The sequence below is a fragment of the Amia ocellicauda genome, chromosome 1, assembly GCF_036373705.1.
Source record: "Amia ocellicauda isolate fAmiCal2 chromosome 1, fAmiCal2.hap1, whole genome shotgun sequence".
Lineage (NCBI taxonomy): Eukaryota > Metazoa > Chordata > Actinopteri > Amiiformes > Amiidae > Amia > Amia ocellicauda.
Window position 1 is genome coordinate 16,765,364 of NC_089850.1, and position 15,285 is coordinate 16,780,648.

The 15,285-nt window shown below is 41.5% G+C and overlaps 1 protein-coding gene across 6 annotated transcripts in view; it reads left to right on the forward strand.

The window, feature by feature from the left end:
• The window catches only part of esrrga (estrogen-related receptor gamma a), a 201,252-nt gene that overhangs the window by 157,307 nt on the left and 28,660 nt on the right, over positions 1 to 15,285 (forward strand). For all 6 annotated transcript variants that reach the window (XM_066696949.1, XM_066697017.1, XM_066697081.1 and 3 more), the window contains exon 4: positions 14,049 to 14,159. In XM_066696949.1, coding sequence (XP_066553046.1) covers positions 14,049 to 14,159 — 111 coding nt within the window. The remainder of the gene's footprint in view (positions 1 to 14,048; positions 14,160 to 15,285) is intronic.

Sequence of the window (15,285 nt, forward strand, 5' to 3'; positions counted from 1 at the left end):
AACCTGCACCCTGACACGGGAACACGTACAGATCAGTCTCTGAAGGGAGGAACTGTCCACTGTCCTAGCACTGTCCATAGTATTGATGTTGTCCATTAGGGCAGCGCTTTTGGTGTCTGTCCCCCTACATATCCGTTCTCCACTCCTTGAACAGCTTGGGCCTGTGATGGTCCTACTTGGTGGCCAAACAATGTATCACAAAATATTTGCTGACCGACATAAACATGTATACATTGATTAACTCCTCCCAATCCTTTAGATACATCTCTTCTCTTCTCAAGGTGGCAGTGAAACATCTCATTTGTACACACAGATCTAAAAAACAGTTGTGATGAGAGTTTAATTGTATCACTTAGCTAAGAGGAGTTATGAAGCCGGAAGGAATGCCTTTTAAAGCCGCACTTCAGCTCCCTAAGTAATTCTCTCTTGGCATGAGATTGTCGATTTCCTTCAGGAAATAAACATGTAGCGTGTGTTTTTGTTTTCTGTCTGTAAATATAACCCTGTCACTTACCTCCTTCGGGAACAGTTCCAGAAACTACAAGAAAGTCCCAGAAAGTTGCCTGAGCTCAACCTAAAAACGCTGCTTTAACCACTTAAAAATGTTGCCCTGACTGAAATATCTTAAACCTATTATAGAAATATAGTCTCCTTTCCCTTGTAAATCATATCACCCCAGGACTGCACTGACTTAGATTGACGTATGGGTAAACAATACAGCCCTAATTAGCGCGACTCTGGAGATTTGAGTCTGCCTGCGCCGAGCACAACAATCCGACTGTTAGCCATAATTGTACTTCTGAAATGCAAACTCGAGTGCTATCGAAATGAGTGAAAGAGAAATGAGGATTAGAGAGAGAAAAAAGCCCACAGAAAGGTTGCAAACATGTCTCAAACTCAACAACAACAGAAATCTAAAACCACTTCAATCCACTGATGTTCAGACCTTGATCATTTTGAGGCCTATGTACGTATTCTTAAACCAAATGACAGGAAAGAGAAAGAAAAACTGTCCCCTTTAATGTCCACCAAGGGGGCCCACGCAGCCCATAAACACCTTGAAGGTAACCACGTTTTAAACTAACAAGCCATAATTCTTGGGAGAGAACTGACTGCGCTTTCTCGAGTGGACCCGACTGCGGCGCAATCACTGTATTCAAACGTCAAAAAAGAGAGAGAGGGTGCCACGTCAGGTCACAAATTATGTTGTACTTTGACAGATTGTAGCCTTGCTTTACAAGAGCAGTAACATCTCATTTGTCACTGTTTGATCTGTAAGTGCGGCAACAGGAAAGGAAGGCTCTCCATCTCCTCAGCAATTTAATCGCTCTGAGGCCGACGCCAGCCGACAGCCACCTGCCCACAGACTGCTGCACTGATCTGTTTTAATTTAATCGGCCGTCAGTTGGGATGAAAGCATAAATCGTCTCCTTTTGATCCCGCAGTGCTGGCCGCACGCTTTCTCTCTCCCCCTTTTTATTTTTTATAAATTCTATTTTGGGTAATAACACGGTTGTAAACAGAAGGCATTTGAACCTACCCACCCCCCACCCCAAGACAGACTTTAGGTCTGGACAGAGTCTCGGAGGTCCCTGGGTGAATAACTACTCTGCCTGTTGGCACGCTGATGCAAATCCGCATCGCTTTTCATCCGTGTACCTGGAGAGAGCAGACAGGGCCGTCTGCATGCGAGGGGCTGACGTGTCGGGCGCTGCGCTGCGTGTTTCCTTCACTGGGATATTCCACTTCAAACCGGCTTCTCGGTGGCGATGCGCAGAAAGACAAAGGATGGGCCTCTAAATAAAAGCATCCCCGTGATTTTAGATTTACCTGCATAGCATTTCAAATCGACTCCACAGATCCATTAAAATCTCTACCAAGCGAACATAAAACAAGATATATTTGTGCTACATTAATGAGCACTTATACTCTGTGTTTTTTTAGTACCGCTGGAGAGTCTAGTTACAGTATAAAGGGTTTTACTTAGTTTCCGACAGCGACGACTATACATATTCCATCGTGGTTGTCAAAGATTTAAAATTAAGGGAATTACAAGGAGAATAACACTTAAAGAATAAAAAAACTGATAGAGTGAGGACAGGAGAATTTGAGCTGAGATCGGCCCGCAGGCCTGGAAATCGAAATGAAGATGTAGTGTTATTTAAAAAGATACCGTGTCACTTTAAACAAGTTAACTACACACAGTTTGGTGGCGAGTGCAAACAGATTTAGTCCATTGTACATGTTTAATTCCCTATTAGTCTCTCACATTTACTGCTCTGGCCCGGCCAGGGCTTCTGTAAATTCAGTTAAATACTGTGCATTGTCTAAACATATCACCGTGCCAATCAGTCACCTCCACTGCTGATAAGAAACCTCTTGTATTATTGAATCAACAATGGAGAGACTCTGCTGGAGCAGAGATAACACCTGCTTATTTCTCTTAAAGTCAAATAAAAGAAAAGCACTGTCTAAAGCTGGGCTGTGTAACGCGGCCAATTATAATAAAACCAGCCTAATGTGCTCTTTTCAATCCTAGTTACCTTCTCAAAAATATTTTTTAAAGAGTTTATATATATATTTAAATGCACAGAGAAAGGGAGAGTGCAGGCCTTAAATACATAGTGTAATATATCTCTGTTACCTTTGCATAATTTTGCATTCTTTGTCAATTCTCAAATTGTTTATATTTTGGATATAACATTACACATTACACATAAAGTTGACATCTCATTGTTTTGGCTTTTTCAGACGTCTTCTTTTAAGAAAGGTAACAGTAATTTTGGTTGATTTAGGAACAGGGCATAAACATATAAAAAAACTCCAGTGTAACTTTCGTACTATAAAAGCAACACAAATGAGACAATGGCACCATTGTGAGAATGATCTGCTTTAATCCTGGGCCACTGAACAGGGATAGCTATAGAGATATAACCACAGAGCCTGGAAACTAGGATTCATCATCTAAAAAGCTAGTATCTGTTGATTTGTTTGTCATAAAGTAAGCAGAGGTTTTGACAGCTTTATACTAATTTGACACCAAAAAAAAGAATAGAAAAAAGAAGGCCACACTAATAAAAACAACTGCTTTTTCTTAATATGTTAGAGAATTCATTAAATGCTGCTTTTTTCTACTAATTTTGCTCTTTGTAGTAAGTGCTCAGTAAGCACGTTGGGCAGCTTGGAGCTTTACTCAGCCAGGCAGGAAGTGGGACGGCGGATGGATTGTGACACAATAATTAAAGCAGATGACTAGGTGAAGCCCAGGCGAGAAATCCTCTGTGGACTTCAGTGTTAACAATGTGTACGTTTTTACCCCCGCAGACCCCCACCTCCCTCTCTCTCTCTCTCCCTCTCTCTGCCCAGATAAGCACTGAAGCCCAGACACATTTCATTAGTATCGCATACTTCTCCTGGTCATCTTTTAATATTTGAAAGGATCATTTGTTAACTGGAAACGGTCACTTTTTTTTTCAACCCCCCCTTTTTTTTTCTTTTTTTTTTTTTTTTTCTTGGCTTTGGAAATATAATTTTCAATTTTTAATTTGATTCATTTAGATTAAATCATTAATCAGGAATGAAACTGAGTTAATTTTCTGGAAAATAAATGAGGTTGTTAAGTCAGAGCTTTATTAAGTGCAGCCTTTGTGCGAAGGGATGAGAGGAGATGGTAAAATGTACTGACTAAGATGTTCTTTGAAGGCCAGTGCTACTCAGGCCTTTTGTGTTTCCTCCCTCTCTTCTGTTTTGGCGTGTGTGTGAGAAGAGATCCATTTCACATTACCCGGTCTCCCGAACATTAAGAAAATAGCACGATTTGCAGCTTGATTATTGCTGGGCTTCCTTCACTCCAACCCAAACCTCTACTACGATATCTGTGGATTTAATGATGTTAACTCTCTTTATGTGGAAAAAAGGAGCTTATTTTTTAAGTGCTGTTTGGGGTTTTACCATTTTGAAAAGCCAGTAAATGGGCCAACTGGGCACTTAATTAATTAAAAAAATATAAACAGTAATTAATGGCAAACACATGGCAAACCTCAACATTTTATTAAGATCTCTGTGTTGTTGTAGACGGGCCCGTGTTTTTTCAGGGGAGTATAACTCGCCTCAGACATTTAAATATTTACCTCAGAAAGCTTCTAGCTCTTATTCCCAAGAGATGAGAGGGTTAGAGTGACCATATGGCTCCAAAGACACCGGGACACTTTAATAAAGGACACAATTTTCCAGATTCCTTTAAACTGAAATAAATAAATGTGTGAATTAAGCATTGTTGGTTAATCTAAATGAGTATTGTCACTTAATTACCCTGCAAAGCATCAATAATAAATGGAGGCAATATGTAGTAATATACAATATATATGTTTTCATTTGTATGTATTTATTTATTTAAGTGAACTGATTGTTAATAATAAATGGTACATGAAAGCTAACATGCAATTACACCCCTGATCAAATCAATCCAATTGATCACCTGTTCGGTCGATTTGATTGGGAGCAGGAACATGGAAAAGCTGATCAGTATCTGTCTTCTGTGCACAGTCATTGATCCCCAATATTCACCGGGGGTGTGAGGCGTAGGTTACACCCTGATTTCTTTCATTTTAACAGTAACTTTACAATCCCACCCTGTCTTAGAGCGTCACTGTGACTATAGAGCCATAGTGTCACTGCAGTCTCTAGTGTCACTACAGAGACTGAAGGTTGTAGAGTTCAGTGTATGTCTTTAGACAAAGTCTGGGTCCGTGTTTTTGTGAAAGCGTTCAGTTTATGTGTCATTCCTCTACAGACTGACCACCACCTTCACAGACAGTGTCAGCCAGCGCAGCCCGTCACATCTTTCTCAGCGCACTTTGTTTGCAGTGTGAAGTGTCTTTTAATCATTTCTGAATATGTACAGTACATGAAGATCTCTTGACTTGCCTTGAAACGCATCTGAGGACATAAATCGCCCTCGGGTCCGAGTGTCAGTGTGTCAACGACTGGACAGGAAACAGGGCCTACGACCGAAGGCATGGTCGTCATGTACGAAATCAAGCACTCATGTACGTTTGAAGTGATGACCAGAGCTCACCGAAACAATTGCACTTCATAATGCAAGAAATGACTCTAGCAAATTTGTGTTAGTCACAATATAAATAGATAAGGAATTAAATTAGACATATCAGACTTAAGATCACAAACATTGACTATGTTATGGGAAAATATAATATCAAGCTGCATGCAAAAGATGTCTAACAGTTCAAAATACAACAGGGACAATAATACTAATAATAATAAGTGTATTGCGTCTTTAAAGCAAGTCTAGACTGTTTACTCAGTGGTGGTCAGCACATTTCCACAAAATGTAAATCCCCATCTAGTCAACAGTAGGAAAGAGGAAATCGTTTTCTTTGCATGATCTGAAATTCAAAGCGTTGCTTCCAATATGTGGCCGCACAACATCCCACAAAAAGCAAGCAGCCCATCCGGGATGTAAAGCAGTGCATTTCAACACCAAATACAGAAAGAGAGAGAGAGAGAGAGAGAGATAGAGAGAGTTTTTTTTCTGTACAATTATGAGCGGTGAAATAAAAACATAACTCATTTAAGGCTGACTAAAATAAAAATCATATGAACAAATATAAACTTCAGCCCTCCAGAGGAAGAATCTAGAATGGGAAGACCCAAAGAAAAATGTCTAAAGCATTTGGCAACATGGTGCAAAATGACTGTAGGTTTCTCCCCTAAACAAACACAGCCTAATTAGTCTTCCACCAGGCCAGAGACAACTCCTGACAGAGAGCCCGGTTATCCATGTAAATTCATTCTGGCTCAATCTGTGTCAAATTTGGACTCGAAACACTTATGATTCAGGTCCTGTTGCAGGTCTCCAAATGGGGCAGCCCCTTCGCAGCGACAGACATAAAGCCCAGCGTGGTGAGGTTGTTTGTTCTCGTGGTACGCCGCAATATCGCCATGTGCGTGTAATAAAGGGACAAAACAAACAAGCACTTCAAATCTCCTAACAGCTATAGAAGCAGGCTTTGTTGGAAGCAAATGCTGCGCACATGAACATCAGAAAACAAATTTGTTCCTAGAAGGGCAGGGACCCCTTATGTGTGGCTTTGCTTCCAACAAAAAAGGGGGGATGGGGTTGCATTTGCAATTTCTCAGACACAGCGTCACACTCCGATCCAGAAAGCATGGGGTTGCCCTGTTTACTAACCCTTTACACCACATGAGTGTGTTTTCAATTAAAAGGCATATTTTACCATATTAGATCCTAATTTTCATACCTCAAATAACCACACATGGTCGTCGAATGCAACTACAAATAACAACGACAGCTGCCTGACGACCAGGTTAATTAGATAAAACATTTAAAACAATGTCTTCAAATTATTACATATATGTCTGTACTGATATTATTTTTAGTTGGCGACAGGAGCGGTTCTGCAAAACTGACAGCAGTCTGTGTCACAGCCGCCCTGCTCTTCCCGGCGATTCTGTGATTTTGTTTTCCCTCGAGGTGTGGAAACAAAAATGGCTTAGGTCAGCTGCAGTGGCTGTCACTACAACAGCAGTGTAAATATGTAATACAATATTACAGTGACATTTGGGCAGCTGAGGAAGAAAAGGAAGAGTGGAAGAAAAAAATACACGGAAGAAATAAATAATTTCTCACGTTCCCTCAACACCCCATCTAGATCTCTTAGTGTCTCCGATGGGAAAGTGGCTCGTACGTTTTGTTTTACACCTAGCCGGTGATTTCAAGGCTAAGCTCCCGGCTTGATTAAAATCCTTTCCGAATGGGCAGGTTTGGCTTTGAAGGTGGTGAGGAGGGGAGTCCCACTTTGTTTTTTTCGCAGGCACAAGTAAAGTTCGAGAGTGAGCTCATTTACGCCGAGTGTAGCTGGCAGCCTTATCAGGAGAGAGGGGAGAGGAGACGCTCAAGAGATGAAAAGCCAGGCGCGGTGACAGAAGTCTTTATTAGGCCGGGCAGTAATGGAACATGTGTATGCCGGGGAAAGTGACAGAATCTGCGAGCGTTCAAAGCAAACCATAGCAGTAAACATACTTTGTGTCAGTGGAGCTCAGTGGCTGTTTAGCAAGAATCACGTTTTTGAGCCTTTTTCACTTAAGAGGGGGGCATTTCTCTAAAAGCTACACAGTGTTTGGGCTGAAGGACCCGAGGCGTGGAAATGATGTTCTTAAAACATGTTTGCTGAAAGAAGCTCAGTGTTTAGGGCAGGGGAGGTGAAGGAAAAACACAAGAGGCATCAGACTTGTAAAAAAAAAAAAAACGAGGGGGGTGGGGGTGAGTCTTCATGCCTGGAACTGCTCAGGCTTTGCCAAGTTCATTGATCTCTGTAAAGTGCCAAGAGTGCTAAAGTGTTTATCTGTGAACATCGTGAAAAACCCTGTCAATGCTTTGCAGCTCTCCACCCCCACCCTGTCCTTCCTCAAGTTTGTGTTACAGTATATCCACCCTTTTTAGGTGTTCCTTCTGTCAGTGTCGCTAAAACATCTGCATATTTTTCAATCGATTGTGATACAGCAAGATGACTTTTGTATTTTTGTAACACACACACTATATATAATTTTTGAGCAAACAAATTACAATATGAGACGTGTGAAGGTGTCACAGCTGTGAGGATGTTATTCTGCCGTGTCTCACGATCAAGTTCAAGTGGGAAACACCAAATGGTTCCTTGTTTCCTCATAAATAGTTTTTCTTTTTTCTCCCTTTTGTTTTGGGGGAATTTATTTGATACCAGTTGAGGGACGGGAGATTAAAACCTAAGTGTCTTCTAGCCCCAAAACCCAGAACATTTAATCAAATTATTATTTTGGGTGGGTTTGTCAGCTGTGTTTGTTAGGTTTTCATATTTTTGTTGTTTTACTCACAGCGATCCACAGATATTCCTTCTCGGAGATAAAGATAAGATTCCATGGTTAATATTAAAGAGAGGCGAGGACAACAATAAATTATGAGGTCCTTAACAGATCTTAAATTAAAATTAAGTTTTTCTTCTTCAGATATATATACTTTTAAAAATATTTTCTGGGAAACATCCACAGAGAGCCACATAGATCGTGTCGGTATTGATACCAGTGCCTAGAGGATCCTGAAGGGATATTCTAGGGTCCCAGATTTGTGCCCGTACTCCTCCACCGATATGCGTGTGGCCGTTGGTTGCCTTCCAGGGCCACGTCTGCTTAATTAGCTGCTTTTAATTCTCCGTACATCCCAGTGGCTGAAGGCTGCCGCCGCGGTCCTTGTAAATTCCAACAGACGCCTTGCGGGATTCCACGACACCTATGAAATTCAAAACAAGCCTTGTAACGTTTTATGGTCATCTGTGGGGTACCAGTAAAATAGGGGATAATTTAAAATGGAGCGAAAACCTGCATTAATGCTGCCAAACAATAGGCCCTATCTGCAGGCTTAATTAAAACAGTAAAATGAGTGTCTTGTAATCTGCCAGGGATTTATAAAGGGATGAAATGAATTTCTTTTCTTTTTTCCTCTCTTTTTTTTGCTTTGGTTAACTGAGTCCTATCACCTCAGGCATTAGTACTGACAAAGAGAGGACATCTATAAAGCCAGGGATTGCCATGTTACTGGTCACATGTGAAAGTAATCAAAAGATAAATTTCAGGCAATAACTGGTATGTTATTTATTATCTTTAAGGAAGGCAATCTGCCGTCTCGCAGTGCCAGAGAGCCGGGCTCAGTCATGTGAAGGCTTGGAGAAAGAGCCTCATCTTTCCCTGCGCGTCACCGGCGATTCACATTGTAAACCATTTCTGTATATAAGGGACAACTGCACTTAATGTGTCGTGTATCAAACACTGCGCCCCTCGTAAGCCGCGGGGGGAGATTGGAGAGATCGTCACTGTGGGTTGGGGGCCTCGCACTCATTGTTAGTATTTGAGGGGACACATCCCGTGAAGAGAAATTAATTTGTTATAGTTTTAAAACCTGTTTCTTGATGTATATACGCCTCACATCTCACTCGGAGAAATGTACAAGTGGCTTATTCATTGGGGATCTAAAAAAAAGTGGAAAACTGGTTTTGAGGGACGCATCAACACACTTTAATTATTATACAGAGCAATTTAAGAGCTTTTTAGACTAAATTACAGTGTATATAATGTCCCTATTAGAAACATTTTTTTTTTGCCTTAGAAAACAAACACAAGCATATTCCTAATATCCATAGTATCCAACACAGATACTGTTTTTGTATTCTAACATGGTTAAAAGTGCAATGAACCATATAAGCTTAAATATACTTCTTTAAAACAAATTGACGTAATTTTAAAGCAATATACCTTGTGTAATTATTCCTATTCAGACCTTTTGAAAAACTCTTTTAATTGCACATGTTTAAATCTATTCCACACTGGAAGCAGAAAACCAAACCGTATTAGCTTGGCCTGCCCACACTTGATTCTGAATATCTGAACACTCGGTCCTGTTTGCCAAGAGTGTGTAAATTCTCACGCCGGACCCTAAATAGAAAACATGTGTAGCGTATCACTCAACCATTGTCAGCATCTGCCGTAGAAAACTCACAGCATCACCGCAGTCTAGTGCAAGATCGCACAGAGAGCTAGGTAGTGAGGTAAGTCCGTGTGAAATATAGAACATCCCAAATTACGAAAGCAAACGTACAGTGTTTCAGTGTCAGGAGGGGAAAATACCTCCCCCCTTTTCGGCATGGAAAACTTAAGATCATGCCGACGTTACCAGCACAGAAAGGGTATTTGTGCTTTACAAAATATTCCCTTGTGCTATTCCCAGCCGGGCGTCAGCACATTCTTGCCTCCTTCCCACCCCCCCGTCCCCTACATGTAGCTGGTTTCCACACTACCCTGACAGCGCTTATTTGTGTCAACAGGCTGTTACCCTTTGGAGCACCTGTTAACCACAATGCTAATCTTGTTTGCTTTGCTCTACTGTAAAAGGAGTCGCTTCGCAAAGGCAGAGGAACAGCGCTCACAGCTGGCAACCCGAGATGGAGGCTTTCCGCACAACTCCGCGTTTCACCTCATCCCACATTAGACCTCAGGAGCGTTTTATTTTTTCCAAGAGCGCCGAGTCTCGTGCTCTTATCTTGAAAGTATTTGTAGCCCGATAGCATCTCTGGATATGCTGACAGGACTTAGTTGGTTCCTGACTCGGGAACAGCTGACGCATTTTCCATCCAGTATACCGGTCGGGAAAACAAACATACTGGTTGGGGAAGGTACGAGCTGAGCAGCGCCAGGCATCTGATGCGAAAGGTTACCCTCTGTCCCTGCGCTGAGGATGCTTCACGGCTTGTCCTGGGTCTAGCAAAGGCAAAAACATGTTGAAATACTGTTGGTTGTCTTCTTCACCCTTTCAGAGACGAACGATACACTTTAACATACATTTTAAAAGGCGCATAATGTCATGTGTATATATATCGTGTGTGACTTTATATGTAATAGAGGAGTTATATGAGGCTATTAAACCTTTTGCAAATCATTTTCGGTTGGTATTATCACTTGTAAAAAGGTAGCGCCGTGTCTCCAGCTAACACAGACACTTCTAACTCCGAATAGTGCTCTGCAAAAAACGTGCTAAAGTCTAAACTGAGGCCCAATATTAGAAACATGATCTCTCTAATAAAAGGCCCATAAATCTTCCCAGTATTAGCCCGTGAACAGATGCGTGCATTGTGGTAAGGGATAAGGTATCGCCTTGGGTATAGTTGATGGTATTACAGTGGGGGTAAAAGCAGGATCATAGCTGTGAATTAGCGCTGTAAATCTTTCCCCTCGTAGTTAGCAATAGGTTTCCAAGTAGATTTAGTTACCAGGCAAGCTTGTTAAGATGAGCAGTTGTCAATATATGATAGTCTGTTGTTACATATTTTGTTTCTGGAATTAATCTGCTATGGTAGTTATGTGACATCTTTGGAAGACCTCGGCTATTCTCATGTGTGTGAAGTGTTTGTGTGTGCTGGTGTCGAAGTGGGTGCAGGATCCCCTCTCTTTAGGGCCTTTGTTGTCATTTCAGATGTGCTCATCTGATCATTAATAGAGTTTTACTCAGCCAATCACATTATTCTGTATATTCACCATTGGAGTTGCTAAAGTCTTTCAGAAGCACTTCACATCTTTGTAGAAATTCAACAGTTTAATGTGGAAAAGCAGTATTTCGCATAGATAGGTAATATAAGCAAAGCCAGGGTATTTTTTTAACTAACAATTACCAATCCTTTATGAGGAAAACTGGCAATTGTTATCAAAATTCATTACTTGTCATTGGGAGTTTGTATAATTGCAATTCATCCCAGTCCCTGAGGTAGGCCATAAAAACATAAATATTGAAATAAAAAGGAGGGAAAATCCTTGAAATATAAATTATTTCAGTAAAGACAGAGAGTTATAAAGAGATCAATCAAATGTGAATATTTACCAAAAGCAAGTTTTGGAAACATGCTGTAGTTTTAATTGTAAACAGACCGTCTTTACCATATAAAAGCCGGCGCCGTATTCCCTTCATGGCTCCCGCATTACACTGTCATCCTCTGCAATATAAAATGTGGCTCAAGCCACCTTTAAGTGGTTTCCAAGGAAACCACCTGTCCCAGGAGAGGTTTGTATAATTAAATTAGGGTTCCTTTGTATGTCAATTAATTAAAAGGAAAGATAGGTCTTTAAGGCAGTGCTTTCACTCGAACAGGGAGAAAACCACAATTGAATGTGTTTTTACAACCATAGCAGGGCAATAAATAATCCACCCACGTCCCATTCTGCTGTTGGTCAAGCCTGAATGTATTGACATCTATCTAACTGATGATTTAAGTAAAAAAAAAATGAAGGAAAGAACGAAAGAAAGAAAAAATGTACTGTGGCACCACATGCCTGGACATCCCTCGCTGTGTTATTTTAAGGACGCCACACCGTTGTCTGCAAAACAGGAGACAAGATCGCTATTTGCTGAAGATGCATCTTGTGTCTGTTGTGTTTTCTTTTCTTTTTCGTTGCGGAACATGACGTAGCGTTCGCCTGGTTTGGAAACTCACAAATCCCATTGCGCCCGACTCTCTGTTTCCGCCCCTCTGCTGACAGGGGGAAGGAAAATGAAACCCCCTACCTCTGTGAAGCTGTTTGTTTTATTTCCACACTGCCGATAAGGAGTGGAAACAGAGCTGAGGTGTTTGGCCAGAATGCACCTCTGACTGAAGGGGGGAGAATAGTCAGTGTTTCCATATCAAGCAGTAGAAGCCCCCTTCCCCAGCTCTGCCCAGTCCACCCCCGGGGGCAGGTGGCTGGTGCTGTCGATCCTCGGGCGGAAGAGTCACGGCCTGGACTGATACTTGCAGTTGGCAGGCAGGGAGGGCTGTTTCCCAAAGACGGCAACCTGGAGGGAGCGGCTATGTTTCTCTAGCTATCTCGCCAGGCCGCCCTTGTAAAGGAGCTCTTGGTCTCAGTGGGATTAACCCCAGTTAAAGGATGACAAATCTAATTAGTTAATTAATTAAAGGGAAGGTTTATTCAAAAGAGGTGAGGGGTCACTCCCAAATTGCTGTTACCTGAGAAGTGTAGAACTAACCAATGAGAAAAAGTTCCAGTTTGACTGATCTTCATAGCTAGGGCATTGTGTACAATAATATATATATATATATATATATATATATATACACTCACCTAAAGGATTATTAGGAACACCTGTTCAATTTCTCATTAATGCAATTATCTAACCAACCAATCACATGGCAGTTGCTTCAATGCATTTAGGGGTGTGGTCCTGGTCAAGACAATCTCCTGAACTCCAAACTGAATGTCTGAATGGGAAAGAAAGGTGATTTAAGCAAGTTTGAGCGTGGCATGGTTGTTGGTGCCAGACGGGCCGTTCTGAGTATTTCACAATCTGCTCAGTTACTGGGATTTTCACGCACAACCATTTCTAGGGTTTACAAAGAATGGTGTGAAAAGGGAAAAACATCCAGTATGCGGCAGTCCTGTGGGCGAAAATGACTTGTTGATGCTAGAGGTCAGAGGAGAATGGGCCGACTGATTCAAGCTGATAGAAGAGCAACTTTGACTGAAATAACCACTCGTTACAACCGAGGTATGCAGCAAAGCATTTGTGAAGCCACAACACGTACAACCTTGAGGCGGATGGGCTACAACAGCAGAAGACCCCACCGGGTACCACTCATCTCCACTACAAATAGGAAAAAGAGGCTACAATTTGCACAAGCTCACCAAAATTGGACAGTTGAAGACTGGAAAAATGTTGCCTGGTCTGATGAGTCTCGATTTCTGTTGAGACATTCAGATGGTAGAGTCAGAATTTGGTGTAAACAGAATGAGAACATGGATCCATCATGCCTTGTTACCACTGTGCAGGCTGGTGGTGGTGGTGTAATGGTGTGGGGGATGTTTTCTTGGCACACTTTAGGCCCCTTAGTGCCAATTGGGCATCGTTTAAATGCCACGGCCTACCTGAGCATTGTTTCTGACCATGTCCATCCCTTTATGACCACCATGTACCCATCCTCTGATGGCTACTTCCAGCAGGATAATGCACCATGTCACAAAGGTCGAATCATTTCAAATTGGTTTCTTGAACATGACAATGAGTTCACTGTACTAAACTGCCCCCCACAGTCACCAGATCTCAACCCAATAGAGCATCTTTGGGATGTGGTGGAACGGGAGCTTCGTGCCCTGGATGTGCATCCCACAAATCTCCATCAACTGCAAGATGCTATCCTATCAATATGGGCCAACATTTCTAAAGAATGCTTTCAGCACCTTGTTGAATCAATGGCACGTAGAATTAAGGCAGTTCTGAAGGCGAAAGGGGGTCAAACACAGTATTAGTATGGTGTTCCTAATAATCCTTTAGGTGAGTGTATATACATAATAATTGTCAGTTTTTAAAGACTAGTTTGTTTCAAGGTCTGTTACTATTACTATTAAAATGCTGTGTTTCTCTTTTTTTATGCTGCCAAAACATGTGGAAAACAGCCAAGTTTCTTTCAGGACTAAGCTCTCCCCGGTTTGCCTTTCAGGGGTCCGCCTTGACAGAGTACGCGGAGGACGGCAGAAGTACAAGCGCCGGATAGATGCGGAGAACAGCCCGTATTTGAACCCACAGCTGGCCCTGCCTGCCAAAAAGCCATGTAAGAACGTTCTACCATCCTCCCTCCCACACACACAAACCGCAGCACAACACATACACCAAGAAACACACGCACTCAAATCTGCTTATGCACTAGATATTTTGAAATATATTCACGGATTACTGTTATCCAAAAATATCAATAACAAGCAGAGTGTTTTGCTTTTTCCTGAGAAGCGTGAGTTTGGGCGTGAGTCTCCCATGACCCCTAGCTGCAGTGGGCACGTCTCTGCTAAAAGTTTACTGGTCCTGATCCTTCCTCGGGGAGAAACACCTCCTCTTCACCAGATCTGGCTTCCTCTGCCTTTAAAGACAACTGTCAATAACTAAGCTGTGCTGCAAAGCTGGAAAATTAAACTCCCGCTCATTATATAAGCTGATGTAAAGCTAGGGATTTTTTTTCTCTTTGTTAATAATATTAAGCTTTTTCAAATGCAGTCTGTACAATATTAAGGGTAATCACATTTATGACTGCCTTAAACGTAAGCAGCTGCATACCATTATTATGATTATTATTATTATGATTGTACTTATTATTGTACTTATCTTTTCCCAACTTAAAGCTTGAAATTAATCATATAGTGTGAACATTAGACATAATAAAGGCTCAGTACAGTCTCCCACCACCACCTCCCTGAGCCCACGTAGAAGAAAAAAAAGTTTAATCCGGATTAAATCCAATCTGGCAAAGACATCAAACCCACAATACTGAGCCTGCAAGCTGTCTGACTGTTCTGCAAACACAGAGAACTGCTGTGCTTAACAGATTTTGCCCATAAACCCCTTTTTACTCAATGGTAGCATATTATTCTCAATATGACAATATGCATTAGGTATAGAAAAAATATATATCTATATCTATACATGAAGACCTTCCAATTTATCCCAGTGATGCAGTGATTCCGCCTGAATTTTATTGTATGTTCATAGGATGTTACAGCCGTTTTGGGCAATGTTAATTTCCGTGGTTACCGTAGTCCATGTACATCACAGGAGGAATAGACACAAAAAAACTGGATCTTTAACTCTGTTTCTCTCTGCTTTGGCAATGGCGAATACCCACTGAAGACAGTTCATTATTCAGCACACTAAACACTATTCCTCATATACAACAAAAATCAAACCTG